The sequence below is a fragment of the Haliotis asinina genome, chromosome 11 (genome assembly GCF_037392515.1).
Source record: "Haliotis asinina isolate JCU_RB_2024 chromosome 11, JCU_Hal_asi_v2, whole genome shotgun sequence".
Taxonomy (NCBI): Eukaryota; Metazoa; Mollusca; class Gastropoda; order Lepetellida; family Haliotidae; genus Haliotis; species Haliotis asinina.
In genome coordinates, this window is record NC_090290.1 from 54,825,729 (window position 1) to 54,843,538 (window position 17,810).

At 38.8% G+C, this 17,810-nt stretch overlaps 1 protein-coding gene across 1 annotated transcript; it reads right to left on the bottom strand.

Annotated features, from left to right (window-relative positions):
- Window positions 1-4,050: 4,050 nt before the first annotated feature.
- On the bottom strand, window positions 4,051-17,726 carry LOC137255210 (dynactin subunit 2-like). Its single transcript, XM_067792628.1, has 13 exons — window positions 17,662-17,726; window positions 14,684-14,755; window positions 13,658-13,754; window positions 13,120-13,187; window positions 12,082-12,180; window positions 11,388-11,548; window positions 10,625-10,766; window positions 9,986-10,051; window positions 9,798-9,836; window positions 9,086-9,235; window positions 7,872-7,974; window positions 6,788-6,879; window positions 4,051-6,252 (listed from the first exon to the last, which is right to left on the bottom strand). The coding sequence occupies exons 1-13, from the start codon at window positions 17,695-17,697 to the stop codon at window positions 6,166-6,168; spliced, it is 1,212 nt and encodes a 403-aa protein (XP_067648729.1). The 5' UTR covers window positions 17,698-17,726; the 3' UTR covers window positions 4,051-6,165.
- Between the last annotated feature and the right edge of the window lie 84 nt (window positions 17,727-17,810).

Sequence of the window (17,810 nt, forward strand, 5' to 3'; positions counted from 1 at the left end):
GTCAGTTCGAACCATCACGTGAGTCTGCGGGACGTACTGAATAACCACGTGCGGGTATGACAATGACTTTACAATCCCTACGTCTTATATAGTTTTGATCGGCATTCTGCTTGTTGGTGAGTCAAAAATGAAAACATACATCTTTATGGATGACAAGTACTTGTTTATTGACGTTTCGATATTGATTGTTTCACCGTTATCAAGCTAAAGGTTTATATTCATAACGTTGTAAGAATCAACGTCGAAACGTCGCTCTTTGCAACAAAACGTTGACTAGAAGATTGTGAATAAACGTAAGAAACGGAATGTCGATTATCTTATAAAATACACGTTTCCGTGCAAATATGAGATCGTCGAGGAAGCTATACTGGAAGCTACTAAATCCAAAGCAACAGACCAGTCCGGAAATATCTCACTTGAAGTTTTATACGGTCGTTTTAAACTGATAAATGGAACTGAAGGGATAGGAAAGTTTTGAAATTGAATATGTTCCTGACTATGATATGTCTGTATTACGTGATGAGATACCAGAAAATAAGTAAGGAAATATCAGAAAATACAGTTTGCCTTAAAGCGGTTGAAGATTGATAAAGGTGCTGGTTTATGTTCTACATGTAACTCTAGACGTACGGGAGATGAATTTCACGAACCATTTGATTGTACTGCTTCACCAACTCATTGTAAATGTCTGATTCATGGGTGTTATCACCAATGTGCATCTTTACTAAATCATACAAATATGATGTATGATGGGGATATGAAGGCGGTGCAAGAAATAAGGCCCCTACGCCCGCCCTAAACGAGCTAGCCAACCCCAAAGTCTGGTGCAAATTTTAGATGTTCCACACACCTGAGTAAATTCTTGGTGTCTGATCTGGTACCGGTTAAATCAATTTTGGGAAGGTAACATATTTGCTAGCCCTGATATCTGGCTGGGGTTTTGGCATATTTCATAGACTGACTGAGGTTAAGAATTTGACATATTTTTTCAAGTTTTTGCTGTTTGTTGTGAGTGTTATGTTAGTTTTATGTATATCACATACATCTTACTGTAAACAAAATATGAAAGTAAAATATAAATGTTTCATCGAACTGGTCTAAATAGCCAAACTTATTGACTCATTTGCCAAGACAATCCACCTGAATATAAAAGAATGGAAAGTATTTCATGCTTCCTCTTGTTCATTTACTCTCATATTTGAGAGAAAGAACAACCAAATTTATTAACTCCGTTGCCAAGATAATCCGCCAAAAGGTTGATGTTATAGAATGAAATGTATTTTATACTCCTTCTGTGCTCATTCATTCTTATATTTGAGAAAAAGCCAAATTTATTAACTCCGTTGCCAAAACGATCCGCCTGAATATTAAAGAATGAAATGTATTAAAAACTACCTCTTGTTCATTCATTCTCATATCTGAGTGAAATTTAAAACGTCTGGAACAAAATATACTCTACATTTCTCAGCCCGGCCACGTTTGAATAAGATTCGTGAGGGTTAATCTCACGGTGCCTCCTAGCTACATGTTATGACATGGGGTTTACTGTGGTGACAAGACATCGACAGTATCCTGAATAAGAAAGCCAGATGTATGGATGTCAACTTCTTTATTGTGGATAACACACCGTTTCGGAGCATATGTTTGCTCCTTCATCAGGTGACCAGATGCTTGCTCCTTCATCAGGTGACCAGATGCTTGCTCCTTCATCAGGTGACCAGATGCTTGCTCCTTCATCAGCATACGCTCCGGAACGTCATGATATCCACAATAAAGAAGTTGACATACATAAATCTGGCTTTTCTTACGTTTTCCACTTCTAAATGCCCTTCGAAGTATATCCTGAACGCTGAAAAGTACAATCTTTTGCAAGGTAGAATGACACCGGCTGAACATGCAGATACAGTATCGCGCATTGTTGGTGTATAAGTGCAACAGAGTGTAAGGTTTCAGGTATTATCGTGTGAAGGTATCGTGTATCACGTGTAAATGTTATTGTACATTGCTGGTGTACATTTATAAGTGAAATGGTCGTATAAATGGTAGTATCATGTTTCATGTATCATGTGTGAATGTTATATGCTCTGATACAAAAAAGTTCAGAAGTGTCTGTATTTAATCCCTTGTTAATCGCCCCATTGTTACATGTAGTTAGTCAACCACGAGTGACGACTTCACACCCTGAAACATAGACGGGGGGTACAATCAGGAGAGGGAGAGAGTCCCATCATTAGTCAGACTCCCCAATACTTGTACACTTGAAATGCCAAAAATGACATGGTTCAGTGAACAAATTTGGGAAGGCTGTTACCCATTGGGGAAACGGAATAATTGCAAGGATGCCATAGACATTTTTGAACAATTCTCGCAGATTCTGTTCTGGTCACGGTTGTTGTCTGGGAACTGTGACTGAGGTGGGTGTCTCCGGTCCTTCAGTCTTCGGTTCTTCGCTGGTGAGCGGTCACTACGTGGACAATACTTAGTGTTGTAACGATGCATCGAACTATCGACTGATTGCAACTGGTGAGTCTCCTGTAGCAATAAATCGATGTTAGAAAGGAAAAACGATCGATGCATCGATAGTGTATTACTATCTATAGTTTAGTAATTGACTTCCGTTGACAAATATTTTGTTGTTCTGTGTTTTAATTTTGTTTGGGCGCAGCATCACTGAGTTTATGTTTTAACTGTTTCCTTGGTCGTGGTTTCGAGTTGCTTGTCAGTAATTAAAAGAGACTGTAACTACTTCAACTTGTTTTATTTTATACAAACTATACACTGATTTGGGAAATGACTTCAATTGAGACAATTCAAGGGGAGGAAAACTAACGATTGCAACAAGTACTGCATCAGTCGGATGCAATAGGCTATCACTATCGCAATGGTTGTTTCCTCCTTAATAGTCACCCTCACAGTCCGTTTGGCTTTAAAGCAGACCGACGATTTGCAGTCGAGCTCGAAATCTAATAAACGTAACATACTAAATGAACGAGAGAGGAGTGTACAGAAAGGGACAGCCAGGTGTGCGAGAAAGCATGGAGACAGCACAGGTTAATGAATAAATAACTTTCTCCGCACTTTTGCACGTGCTTCTCGACAAACATTCTGCAAAAACCTCACAAAGTTTGTATGATGCTTTGATTATGATCAGCGTTTCATTGTGTATGTTATGTTTATTAGCTTTCGACTGAAGCAATTCATCGGTCCGCTTTTGAGCCAAACGGACTATTGTGGGCGGTTTATAACGTGGAAGATTTAGTTTAAACATCGTCGAAGGTACCGAATCCGCGAGAACGTCCGACTGCACCAGTGGGAAACGTAGTTGTCCAATTATTTAAGATTAAACACCGATTGATGTTTGTTGGTCACAACAACCTTCGCCTTTGACATGTCTTTTTACTTTCAATATGTAGGGTTTCTTATGGTGACTAGATTCTTTCTTCAACGTATTGTCATGCGTCATGTTTAGCTTATGAGGTTGGACGCGTAACTGCTGGTTTTTCCCATGTTACTGTAATGATTTATTCAATGCAAATGCAAAGTGTGACAAATTAACGAAATAACTGTCTTCCTTCTTTTTGTTACCACATGCGACATCTTGACAACCACCTTCTGTGCATCTATAGAATTTATACAATACTGCCACAGTAACACTATTGGATAACTTCCAGTAAGAGACCGGTTCAAGACCCTATTGTTCGTAGGCCACAACTAACTTGGTACATACAGAATCTGGGTTCACAGCCACATCTCAACAGTAATTCTGGTGGTCTCCAGGCGTGCAATTGAACACGACGCTTGCGTGACTCAGTGCCGCCAGTTTGGTAGTGCAAGTGTAGTGACAGATCCTGGAATCACAACTCCTAGGAGATCACATCACCTGGGACATCACAACTTCTGGGAGACCACAACACCTGGGAGGCCACAACTCATTATTGTAAAATCAGCTTTTTCACACCTCCATTTTCGCTCTGTATTACCATCTATAAGTGGCTGTATATAAATCTTCATGCTGCTTCATCAGACAACAGAATACACCCAGACATGTGATTAGAATAAAGCTTTATTCAACAGAGGCTTCACCAAGCACTGAGAAATGCACCATGAAACACGACAGATGTATATTACAGGGACCAGCACATTGAAAGTGTATGTACATACCAACACTAATCATTATACACATCTAACTTTATGTTAGGCTTCAGAAAATGTTTAATTTGTGGACCGCAATAGATGAAATTCTTCACTGATGGTAGATTAAGTAGACATTCACATACAATGCACAACTACAATATTTCCTTAGTCAGTGGTACATAACTATGAATACCTAACAAAAAAGGCAAAGGACCACCCTAATATTCAATACTTAAGAATCATATGGATCATAATATGAGCTATTAATATCTAAAGATTGAAAATTAGGGTGGTCCTTAACTTTCCTTGTTGAGTATATATCAACAGCTGGCATTAAGGAGAGTGAGATAGGTCAAAGGCCAATTTGAACAGCATACCAGTCATATCACAGGAAGTAAACATGGTGTGGGAGAAAATCCACCAGATGCAGGGCTCGATTTAAGCACGAGGTGCAACCTAAGATAAAAACCTAGTTGCACCAGCCAAATTCCAGTTGCAATGTAGCGTGTTAAAATGTCAGAGGTGTCGGTGCACATAAGCATATTTCCGTGATGCTGTAAACCATTGCAAAACAGAGACACAGCTGATCCCTGTTGTCAAGAGCTGTCATGGCCGAGCCTGTCTACAAATAGCAATGTTTGGGTGTCATAGCTATTCAAACTTTAGAAGAAAAATGAGCTGATATATATATGCTTATAATGTTAAATTTACTGCTTATTCATTTCTCAAAAACTTACTTGCACCAGGTGCAACTTGACAAATAACTAGGCTGCACTTTATAATACTGGTTTGCACCAGTGAAAGTACTAGCACTAAATCCAGCCCTGAGAAGTGATGCAGGTCTCAGACGTTTACCACTCTGGTGAAACCCACAAGCACACGGTGCTGATAATTGTACAAACAAAATTGGGATAAGAACACATGATTATAAATTCCTGGTGTCACCAAGGGAGACAACTGAAATTACAGCACCTTCGACCTCAGGGCCAAGCATGGCCAGCTTGCTTCAACAAGCTCCATATGTTGGTACAATTGTTCAAGCACTACACAAGAAGAAATTTCCTTCACAATTTGTCACTTGATGCAGGTATGATGAAGGAATGGGGAGTACACACTAAAGGCAGCTGTTTAAACTACTGGAACCATTACCATACAGACAGCAAGTCAAGTATCAGATCCCTTACCATAATAAATATAACACATATATATGGGCATATAGAAAAAATCGAGAGTCATTATGATGTTTACAATAAAAAGTTGCTTTTTGAAACAATAGGTCGAAATGTATTTTAAACCAATATCTAATACTTGCATTTATTATGATCAAACAACATAATGTTTATATCCTCTGAAGATATTGCTTGTCAAAACATGCATTTTGAACCAATGGAAACATACAAACATTTCTTCAGATCACGGTTACTGTGTTTCAAGGAAGGTCATGGAGTAAATGGCTTTTCAATCATGGCTGACAAATGCAGAACATAATGAATATTCATGAGGCAGTGTGAACTCATTAACATATTCCAATGCCAGACAGATGAACTGAAAGACATACTTTGGCAATGAAATCGGAGCACCAATGACTCCTTGTCCGTTGTCATTCTGTTACTTAATAAACATCTCACTCATGATTCTCAGTATGTCATGTGCTTCACAAGTGATTCCCACTACTGGCTATTCATATTTTACACCAAACAAACGTCGATTCACTTATTTCGTACTTTTTAGTACACACACTAATTTTTTGAATGTTCAGTGAAACACAAATAATTTGTCACACTACCATAACAACCACATATAAAATCAGAACAAATATCATCACTGTAATAATCTTCAATTATTTAATCTGTAAATAAACCTAAGTATTTTAAACACTCTTAATTCAACTTTTACTGGTCCATGCAACCTGCCTTCTTCCTTTATACATATTTGTGTCAAACTTCAACAAGACCTCTCCAAACCAGTGGGAGAAAGATGAAGAAAAAATTGCACATCAATAAATTAGACAATGTTATGGCAAGGAATCCATTATTTCTGCAAGACTTTGATTCGGCTTTCTAGACTTTCACAGTTCTTCTTAATGGCTTCCGTGTTCTGCTTGAATGTTCCTTGGAGCTGAAACACAACACATTATTTATAATAAAAACAAATTCACTGGAACCAAACTTGTTGTGTCGTGGATTTTGTCATGATACGTTCGAAAAATTATACTACATATTGTTAGAGATGTTTGCCGTAAATGCCTTGGGATGCACAAATTCACTTTTGAATAAACCAAGACAACATTTTCAAGGACATCCAGCATATCTGGCAAACAACTGTTCTGTTTTGCAAAACCATGATAACGCATTTGCTTCAAAATGAACATCAGACTATGTTATCAAGAGGGCCACAGTAAGCCGACAGAACATCTGCTGACTCAGCAATATGCCAGACATAAATCAAGCAAGACATTTCAAAGGACAAGATTGGATTAAAGTTTCAGATACACTGTTTGATAACATTGCACTCAGCAATATCCTGACTATACACGACAATCCAATGATTAATAAATAATATTGCAATACAATGACAGAATGTCACTTGGCCTCCTATACAATCAGTGTAGGATCAACCTAACCAGAATCTTTACAAGGATCAAGTCCTGTACCTGTGCCAGCATGTCTGTGTGTGCCTTCAGACTGCCGCTGATCTCCTGCTGTGATGTGTCGAGGTGAGTCAAGGCCTGGCTGAACTGAAGAGCTGTGGGTACAGAAAAATAACACCATCACAATCTACATTTGCTAGATGAGTTTAGTTTTCCATCACCTTAAGCAATATTCCATATCATGGCCGGGAGAACCAGAAATGGGCTTCACACATTGTACCCATGTGGGGAATTTAAATCATGTCTTCCGCGTGACAAGCGAACACCTTCACCGCTAGGCTATCCCACAGCTATCACACAGCTCAAACAACAGCACACTCAGCAACATTCAAGATACTTGACACGTCTGTGACAGATATTAAGGGTACTAAGGAAGGTTAACAATGTATTGTTGAGCAACTGCTTTATTACACTGGGAGTAACATTACAGTAGGGTTTAAACACCGTTATCAAGCAAGTGGTGAGTCAGTGAGTTTAGTTTAATGCCGAACTCAGCAATATTCCAGCTATATGGTGGCGTTCTGCAAATAATCGAGTCTGGACCAGACAATCCAGTGACCAACAACATGAGCATCAATCTGCACAATTGGGAACTGATGACATGTGTCAACCAAGTCAGCAAGCCTTACCACCCGATCCCGTTAGTCACCTCTTACGACAAGCATAGTCGCCTTTCATGGAAAGCATGGGTTGCTGAAGGCCTATTCTACCCCGGGACCTTCACAGGTCTATCAAACAAGTGAGTGAGTGAGTTGGCTTTTCTGCAGCGGCTAGCAACATTCCAGCATAATCACAGCAGGGAACACCAGAAATGGCTTCACACATTGTACACATAATAAACGAACTCTTTAACAACTTGGTGATGCCAATGCCCCAATCAAGAAAGTGATAGCTTACACTGTAGTGTTGCTCTCTCAGTAACATAGAAGTTTTTCATCCATATATTGTTGTTCTTTTTTATATGACATTAGATGGTAAATCATAAAGTGGCAATGACGATTCATACACATGTACTAACATGTTTTTCAGCCATGACAACGATACACAGAAATTCTGAAGCAGAGTATTCTCCTTATCAGAAACAAACCTTGTTCGTGGAGATCTTTCAGGGCCACCATCCTGTCAACAACTTGAGGAAGAGAATCAGCAACACTTTCCCACTTCTTGACGAGCTCGTATAACTCAGACACCTTGAAACATTGAACTGAGATGCAAGGAAGGCGAACCATGGTAACCTTCAGTTACAGCCTCCACTGATACAGCAAGAACACATACAGCTCATTATACACATCACACACACTTTAACAACGGTCAGCAAATTCTTTTGTGTAATTCTACATCTACACTGAGGGAAAACAAGGGATCACATGATAGGACAAGTGTTCTTTTGTATTTTTCCAAGGTTTCTTCACAATCTGTGTATCTCATACCTTGTGAAGAAACCTGGAAACAAATACTGATCATTGTGCTTTAATGTGATCCTTATTTTCTTCCCTCAGTTTATTTATAACTGCACCAATACTATTTTCATAGTCACTTTATTGAGCAATAATGTTTTCTTAATCATACCACCATTCTCTATCAGTCATTGTCTATAAGATTGATTGATTTAGTTCTACGCCACACTCAGCCATATTCCAGCTATATGTAGGCCTGTAAATAATCGAGTCAGGACCAGACAATCAAATGATCAACAGCATGAGCAACAATCTGCGCAAATGGTCAACCAAGTCAGCAAACCTGACCATCCGATCTTTTACAAGCATAGTCGCCTTTTTGGCAAGCATGGATTGCTATTCAACCCCAGATCTTCATGGGTCCATTTATTCCTGAAATTAACTAAGCAGATAGATTTATGCAAACTGCATCTGGACTTCATCAATACAAGCTAATAAGTTAAATGTGGCTTTATGTACTGTGATGCCAGATACTGCTATACTGAAGGAAGTGTTGACAGAACAACCTAACTGACAAAGGGAGATGTACATGTAATTCACCTACGTATGAACTTTGTCACCTAAGGACAAGCCAAGTACTAGGCTGTCTACAACTGACATTGGAGATGTGAAAAAATGATTTCCTCAGGGGGAGTTAATATCTTACTACAATCTGCACAATACTTAATCATCTCTGTATATGCACAAATATCTATTCACACAATGTGACTACGCTGATGAAACATAAGTATGGTGTTGATCACAATCAGTGAATCATAATCAACACCATCTCTGAATTCGAGTGGTGCAATGGCTTAGACCCCTGTGCCACCTACACCCCTGTGGTCATCATGATCCATCTTACCTTTTTCTGTTTTTCCACGTCTTCTTGTGAGGCCTTCTTCTCTGCTATCTGGGTGAGTTTCTGCAGCACACTCTGAAGCCGAATGTCCACCTGTTCCAGGTTGCTCTGCTCCAGTAGGGACAATTTGGAGTTGAGGACACTAACCGCACCCTGCCGATCGAGCAAACACTTACAACATGGCTGCTTGTAGCAACATAGCTCTTAATCAACAGGAAATACAGCAATCATTACAGTTAGATATATGTGGTCATCGTTCAAACCTTACTACTGGGAGGGGGAGAATTTAGTGCATATTATTCAGATGCTAATTGATAATATCCGTCATCTGTCTCCTTTGTCCAGTGCAGTAGTTTGGTAATCTACTGGTTACAGCTCTTGCTCATCACTCAGAACACCCAGGTTCAACTCAATACATGGACACAATGTGTAAAACACATTTCCCCAAAAGCAGCATGAAACTAAACTCACTGCCTTGCTACATTGTTCTGAATACAATAGAAGCATGTGAGTATGGGAGTGTTTTCGACACTTTCAGCAAATATTACTGCCTCATTCCCACCATACTATGGTTGAGGATGTTAAATAGGCAACATAGGAAAGTGAACCTAGGTCTTATTGTGACAACATCCACTGTGCTACCCAATGCCCCAGCATGTCCCTTGGTTCTCCTGAACACTTGGAGATATGACAAAGGCATAAAACATCAACTTACCACAACACTCTTGTTATCAGTGTCACTTGTCAGCAGTGTCTGTAACATAAACAGCACAGTTAGTGCATGAGTTTGGTTTTATGACACGGGTAAGGCACTGTCTCTCACAAAAGAACCACATTTGATGTACATGAACCCTAAAAATTGTTCAAGTGATATGCTCCATTGCATCACCATTGAATGCTTACCATTTTATCTACATTTTGTCCTAAGACTGCTTCCAGGCGCTCCAGCCTCTCTTCTAGACTTGCAACCTGTAACCCAGACAAATCATTCATTGAGCAAAACACAGATGTGTCTCATGTGGAACACTGGTAGTCATCATGGTAATCAGAACGTCCAGCTGATGGGACCTCCATTGGAGGGCCTGAGATCTTCATGTAGAGAGGCAGTGATGGAGGTCGGGATTTCTGCACTTAAGGTTATGATTTCGTAAGAATAGCAAACATTAACAAACCCCATGACTACCACAAAGCTCCTGAAATCAATCATCAATGAGGTTTGTTTTTATTGTTTAACTCTGCAGTCAGCAATATTCCTACTATGTGGCAGCTTTCTATAAGTAAATCACTCTGGACTAGAAAATCCAGTAATCAACATGAATATCAATCTACGTGATTGCTTTTGAGTGCCAGTTGTATTGATACCAGAAAAATGTAACTAAATAAAGCATTTTCTTTTTCACATGTTGGACTTGCCTCCAGTCAGTATAGATATCACATGCATTTTTTAAATTGGGGGGAGAAAGTAAGGTGAGTTGAGTTGAGGATTGGATGTGCGAGTCATGAAATATAATACATGAAGTAGCATTAACCATGATAACTTACACGAGCATTCTTACTGAACTGGGCTTGCTCAGGTCTGTAATAAAGTTCATAGGTCACATGATCTGGTCCTCCTTGTTGATTGGCTGGCACATTCTTAGCTGCCTGAACAGGCTTGTACGCATCAATCTGACTCATCAAACGCCTACAATGGAACAGTGAGATAATGTCAACAGTTTCACTGTCTAGAAAACTCATTAAAAGCAAGCAATTATAATAAATACCGGTACTACCAAAAAAGGTTAGTTTTAGTTTAGTTAGTTTTAGGCTGGTTTCAGCAATATTCCAGCAACATCATGGCTTGGTATAGCTGAAAAGGACTTTAAAAACTGTACCCATGTGGGTACATGGACGGGTGAAGACTTACACCACTAGGCTACCCCACCACCCCAAACAGATATGACACTAAACAGTCAATTTTGGTGAAATACAGTTTAAAGTCTAGCTTTATTGTCCAAACATGACAAAACTATTTAATACAATTCAGACTGCTTGTAAATATGGACAAGTTACATGATAACATATACAGTTACTATGGTTACTATATAGATACATTCAAGAAACAGACTCAGCAAGACATTCTGTTCATGAATTGCCTCTTTCCACCCAGCAGTTAATGGGTACCTAGTGGGACATATGACTCTTAATCATCTAGCACATCACAGGTAATTTGGGTTATCTGGGGTAATTGTGCATTAGCACTTTGAGCATGCACTAGTGCACGGAAACAGGTGTTTTAAAAATTATTGTTTTCACATAGACCTACTTCCTCAGTGCCCCCTGAGGGTCCGAAAGATCCACAGATGCCTCAGGTCCAAGCAGCTTCTCCAGGTGGAGGTCGACCAGCTGATGTTGCAAGTACTCCAACTGTTTCCCCATCTGCACAGGAGACAACTTCTCTGTGGACTTCTCATCCTTCACTGTATCCTGAACAATACAGAGACAGTAACAACATCACAACACTAGCCTTCATTTACTTCAGTGTTTGTATCTTGTAATTTAACAGGTTGAGCATCCTGTAGGGATACATAACAGTTCAAAAGGACCATCATGAAAGATGTTACTGATGTTGAGAAACATATCTTGATCTTGTGAAACATGCATCCACTTCAACAAGTGATCAAAAATGTTAAACAAGTTTAAACAACAATCCACAATAAATCTTGATCTTTGGAGACATGCATCCACTTCAAAAAGTGATTGAAAAAGTTTTTACAACAATCCACAATAGATCTTGATCTTGTGAGATATGCAACAACTTCAACCAGTGACTGAGAATGTTAAACATCTTTTAACAACAATGCACAATAGATCCTGATCTTGATACATGCAGTCACTTCAACATGTTTTTGAGAATGTTAAACAAGTTCAAACAACAAACCACAATAGATCTTGATCTTGTGAGACCTCAACAAGTGACTATGACTGATAATGAGTTTAAACAATGACCCACAACAGACCTTGATCTGATTGACCTCCTCTGCCAGCTCTCTTATCTCATGCTGTAGACGTTGATACTTCTGCTGAGGTGTTTCTTTGGCTGTTGAGCCCTGTTCCAGCTGAAAGCACATTTCACTCTTGGGACATTTTCAATCTATTTTGATGTTTACTATCCTATATTCATCATGGAAAAGCTGAAGGATTTGTGACACATTCCACAGTTTATAGTTTATGGTGCAAGTTATCCACACAGCATCCTCCATCAACTTGAATTTGAAATGCGTGAATGTAGAAACACAAGTGAGTGAGTGAGTGAGTGAGTGAGTGAGTGAGTGAGTGAGTGAGTGAGTGAGTGAGTGAGTGAGTGAGTGAGTGAGTGAGTGAGTGAGTGAGTGAGTGAGTGAGTGAGTGAGTGTTGTCACATTCAGCAATATTCCAACTATACGGTGGTGGTCTGTAAATAATTGAGTCTGGACCAGACAATCCACTGATCAACAGCATAAGCATTGACCTACACAACTGGGAACCCATGGCATGTGCCAACAGGGTCAGCAAGTCTGAAAATCTGATCCTGTTAGTCACCTCTTAGGACAAGCATAGGTTACTGAAGGCCAATATTCTAGGGATCTTCACAGGTATGCAGAAACGTGAGGAAGTATAGGAGCTTAATGTATCTCCCAACAGTACTTCAGTTACATCATCTCATATCACTATGATATGGGAGGAAAGCCCCAAAAGACTGATGTTTGCTAATTGGGTGAGAAACAGAAATACAGGTTTTCTGCTCACAAACCTGGACACACAGAGCAAACTTGCATTCTAAAGTGTTTCTGGTATGTCCAAGGGACATAACTCAGCACAACAAGAGAAACATTCAAAAGTGTAAAAAGAATGATAATTACAAAAGCTATCAAACCTGATCAAAACCTACTTATATTAAACAAGTCAATTAGTTCCTATGGCCTTAGCAATAAACTATTCATCTCAAAGCAATTACTTCTGATAATAATCATATAAAGCCACATAATTGTGAATGACTGATCCTACAGTCAACTTACTATTTCATATTCAGCCTGATGAACATCATAGCCAGTGCGCCTTGACTTACTGATCCTGTCAGAGAAATCTGAAACAGACAGGCCAGATAAGTTCAAACAATTCATTCACACTCAGAGCCCTCATTACTGCCTGCAGTTATATTACTGATGGTTAGTCCAGAACTGTTTTCAGATTCCTTTCAATAAATAGATGTCTCTCTGGAGTATGTATGTCTGGCGAATGAAATAATTAGTATCACATAATTCACTGATACAATTAAACAGCACCCCTCTTCAGTAACTTTACATGAATCAAAAGCTAGTCTTCATTTTTAGCAATCCAGAAAGTACTGTAGAGGTTGGCACATGTTCAAACATGTTGGATGAGGGAGTCCCATATGAATGTTATCCCTAGGTAGGTCCTGTCCAAGTATGGTTACTATGGTTACAGGCTGACCTATTTCTAAAACAAGCCATATTGCTGGTAATGTATTAGAAAAGCTTGAGAAACTGACGACCTACACATATTTGACATGTTGTGAAATCTATGGCTGATTACCTATCCCAAAAGAACTGGCCTCCTTCCCCTTGAAAATACTGTGAGCAGCCTTGGTGTCTATCGGCAACTTCTCCACACAATCAGGGCTTACGTCTGTCTGGAAAAGGAAAGGGCAATGCAGTTCTTTTTCAGAAGTCCTCTTTGGAGTACATATCACCACTATAATGTCCATTTTAAAACATACAACAGTTGCAACTATATCTTGACAAAAATATTTACAAAACAAAAATCATGTCTTTGTGATGTGAGATCACCCCTACAGGATTACAATAATTTATAAATGATAAATTCAACCTATAAGTTGAATAACACACAAAATCAAGCCTTTGGTAACGTGGAAAGTTAAACATGATCAAATAGAGTTTTTCTGGAAATGATAGAATTTAAGCTTTTAATTCTTGTCACTCAAAAGTGAAAGCAGAGGCTCTCAGGTTGACATTGTTATTAACTACCAACATGGCTTTGATGGATCTGAAACAGCGGACAGTAGTTGCTGTTGCCCAGGAATCCATTCCTTCAATGACAGAACTATAAACAAGTAGTAGGCAAAAGTTTGTGACTTAGAAATGAACAACACACGTCTTTCTACATAAACGACAGTATGAAAAGAGTGGTACGGGTTTGACAGCTAGAGCTACGTGCTCTTGGCAGACCAGGGCTTTAAGGATCCCTGTAGGGTATCTCACAAGACAAACATGTAATGTTTGTTTTGTAAACAGTTTTATTAAAATAAAGTTACAACTGTTGTATGTTTTAAAAGGGGCCTTTTAATGCATATATGTACCACAAGGAGAACTTTCTTCAAAGAATCAAGAACCTCTACAAGTTTGTACGAATTGCACTATCAGTGGATCATGCTGAAAAAATCGGAGATCACTCTAATTATATAGAAGAATACACTGGAAGGAACGTAAAATCTGCATTTGAGGTCCACCTAAGCGTTAAGCTTGTAACACTGAAGTGGCTACTTTACATGCACCATGTCCAGTGTATTGCTCATTTAAATCAGTATACAGGTAAACTTACAGCGTCTTGATGAATAGCCTGGTCATCTTCAGGCAGCTCATTTGTCTCAAACACATCAGGTGAGTTGACGTCCTACAACATGAAACAAATCACACATTTTGATTTTTCACATCAAGACTTCCAACATTAGAACAACATCAGTAACAGTGATATTTACATGAATCCATGTTTCTTTTATCCAGTCTTTTATTGGAACCATTCAATTTCAACTCTGATATTTCGGAAGACAAAATTTTAGGTAATCCACTCTGGCCGTATGACTACTGAAGGATTGAAGAGGCCCAGATGATCAGTCGTGAGTGTAATGAAAGTGTGTGTTTTTGTATCTTGGGGTATGGGGAAAGATGTTGTGATTGAGAGGTGTTAGTTTCATTATGCACATTGCTTGTCAAGCAATGGTTCAGGTTGATGTTAAGTTAAATAATACCAAGAGTTAATCCAGTTACAGGGGAGTGAGTACGGCATAGAAAACTGTCAGACAAGGAGTTAGAGGTACCAATAAGTGGTTTGTAACAACAGGGGGCTAGGGGCACGGGGCTAGAGGGGTGGAGTTGATCAAACACACTTTGCCAGCTTGAAGACATTCTGCAAGTCCTTGGGTATAGTATATTATGGTATAGTGCAGTATATTTCACTTAAAGGGGCACTGATGCGGAGCGAATAATGTTTCTCGCCAACGGTCTAATTACGAAACCAAACCGCAATTTGGTCAGCGCCCGCTCCTTCGACCGTGACGGACAAAGGAACTGGGCTCCTGTCCATATTAGCAGATTTTTTTCACCTAAACAGTCAGGAGGCCAGATGCCCATTATATGCCATTTGTTTAAAAATATCCATGGTATTCCTTGTCCGATCGTAACCAAATATCCCAGCAGTGTAGTACTTTTAGGATGCTTGGATGGTATAGTTACTGATCCAATTTTATCCTATTTCTGCGTTTTTAACCTCGATATTTAATCATGTTACATCAAAATATGATGTCTACGGGCACGTAGCAAGCCTTTTGTTTCAGTACGGAAGATTGCAAAGCTTTATATTTCGGTAGTTTTGAGTGTTGGTTGAGCTGTGATAGCAAATATCATACGTAAATTTTGGTAGCTATGGTAGCTACAATGGTTTCTTATTTATGATAATAAAAACACACAGTTGATTTATTTGAATTCGTAAACAAAAAACGATGGCTTTGCCTTTGGTAGAGAAATCTGAAAATTTTCTTACGTAAAAAAACCCTTATTTCACCTATTTATCAAAGTACACAGCAAATGCCAGTGTGTATTCCTTATGTAACACACTGATTGATTAATTACTTTTATCTTCTAGCGGATTTGTCAAAAGACAGAGTGTGTAGATGACTACACCCTGTCGTAAAGTGTGAGTGCAAAAACAACATCCTCCCTTCAAAGAATTAACCACCCTTGCGTTGATTGATTGATTGCTCATTATTGGTTAACTAAATTACTTAGAATAGTGGACATCATACAATTAGTTGCCAGGTGTGCTATCTTGGGAGACCAATGAGAGGTTTATCTTGTTTTCACCATCGAAAGACGTGATACGATGTGTTACTTTTTCGCAAATGAGACAGTTGTAAGACACGCGACACAGAGCAGGATGATTTACCAGCTGCAGATGAATGGAATACGATTTCTTTTACGTGAATATTGATGGATACACCCCTGAATAAGGTAGTAGCCTGACATTGTTGCTATAAAATTAGTCTTTTTTACATTCATTATTTGCATTTTGTTTTAATTTATTTATTGTAGCATTCAGCAGAAAATGTATGACAGAAAACACACACTAGATCGCGTATGTGTGTGAAATAGGATCCACATTGGCAATCTATACAATGTATAAATGTTGCTGTTATGTTAGATATTTACTATGAGTATAAGCAGATCGTGTGTTCTTTTGTTAATTTTCAGAATCATACAAATATGACAATAAACTAATTAGGGTTATGAGACAAAATATAGAGACGTACATTGGCTTCGTTATTTTTCCGTCCTAATAGTTTTTTACCATTTCTACCACTGGCAGATGATTAACCTTCAAAGTGTTTCATTTGTTTTCATAATACATTTGTAATGAAGTAAAAAATGACTTCACCTCAGTTGATCTGTCTATAATTAAACTATCAGTTGCGCCTACGGACTGCGCAGCAGAGGTCACGAACCAGTCACGAATTCTGGGATATCATCCGGGTACTCGCGGGAGAAAAACAATAACAAAAGTTTACACCAGTCCACGGAAATTGCTCCGCATTAGTGCCCCTTTAAGTAAGTTTAGCTAAGAGTCAACAAACAACATCAAAACCTACGACAAAAGATATTCATACTATAGTTGTACTCTAGCAGACTGAAACATTTAGGACATATACAATTATGTTGTTGGTTTTGTTGTTGTTGTTGTTGTTGTTGTTTAATGCTGCATGGCTGTGGGAAACGTGCGAATATGTGATCACTGTGAGTGTGAAATTATGCTGAACTATTTTGCAAAAACAAGAAAGGGTGAGAAAGGTAACCCCAACTCGAAAGTATACATGATTAATTTTTAAATGGAGCCAAAGACAAGACGGTTAATCTGATCTAAAGAGATAGCCTGGTATCCAAATGGCTGTAATTTAGTGTAAAAATGGATTAATGGAGTTGTGGTGAACCTTCATAATGAACCCAAAGGATCGAAAAAGTATGAGAGATCAGTGAAGTGAGAGCAACAACCCATCTACATAAGTTGATGTGCAGCGCTTTTGTCAGAAAACAAAATGTAACTGCCACTAAAAGTAAAACTGTAAGTGAAATGAGTCATTTCACTAAATGAGAAGTGTCTGCAGATGACAGGTGGTGAGATCGGTTGTAAGTTGGATCTGGTTTAGCATGGCACCTCACTGTTTCACTTGTTGGAAAGTAATGTGATCGCATGTGCAAAATGCGCCCAATACATTATTCTTAAAGATCATTTTCAATATTATGACTTACAATCCCAGGAAGATTAGCATATTTTGGGTCAGCCATCTTTATCGCCGGAGACTGGACTCTCGCGAGACTGTGAACATACAAGGCACAACTTATTGTGGTTCATCGAATAATTTTGTATTGCTTGATATTCATTCAATATATATGAAAGT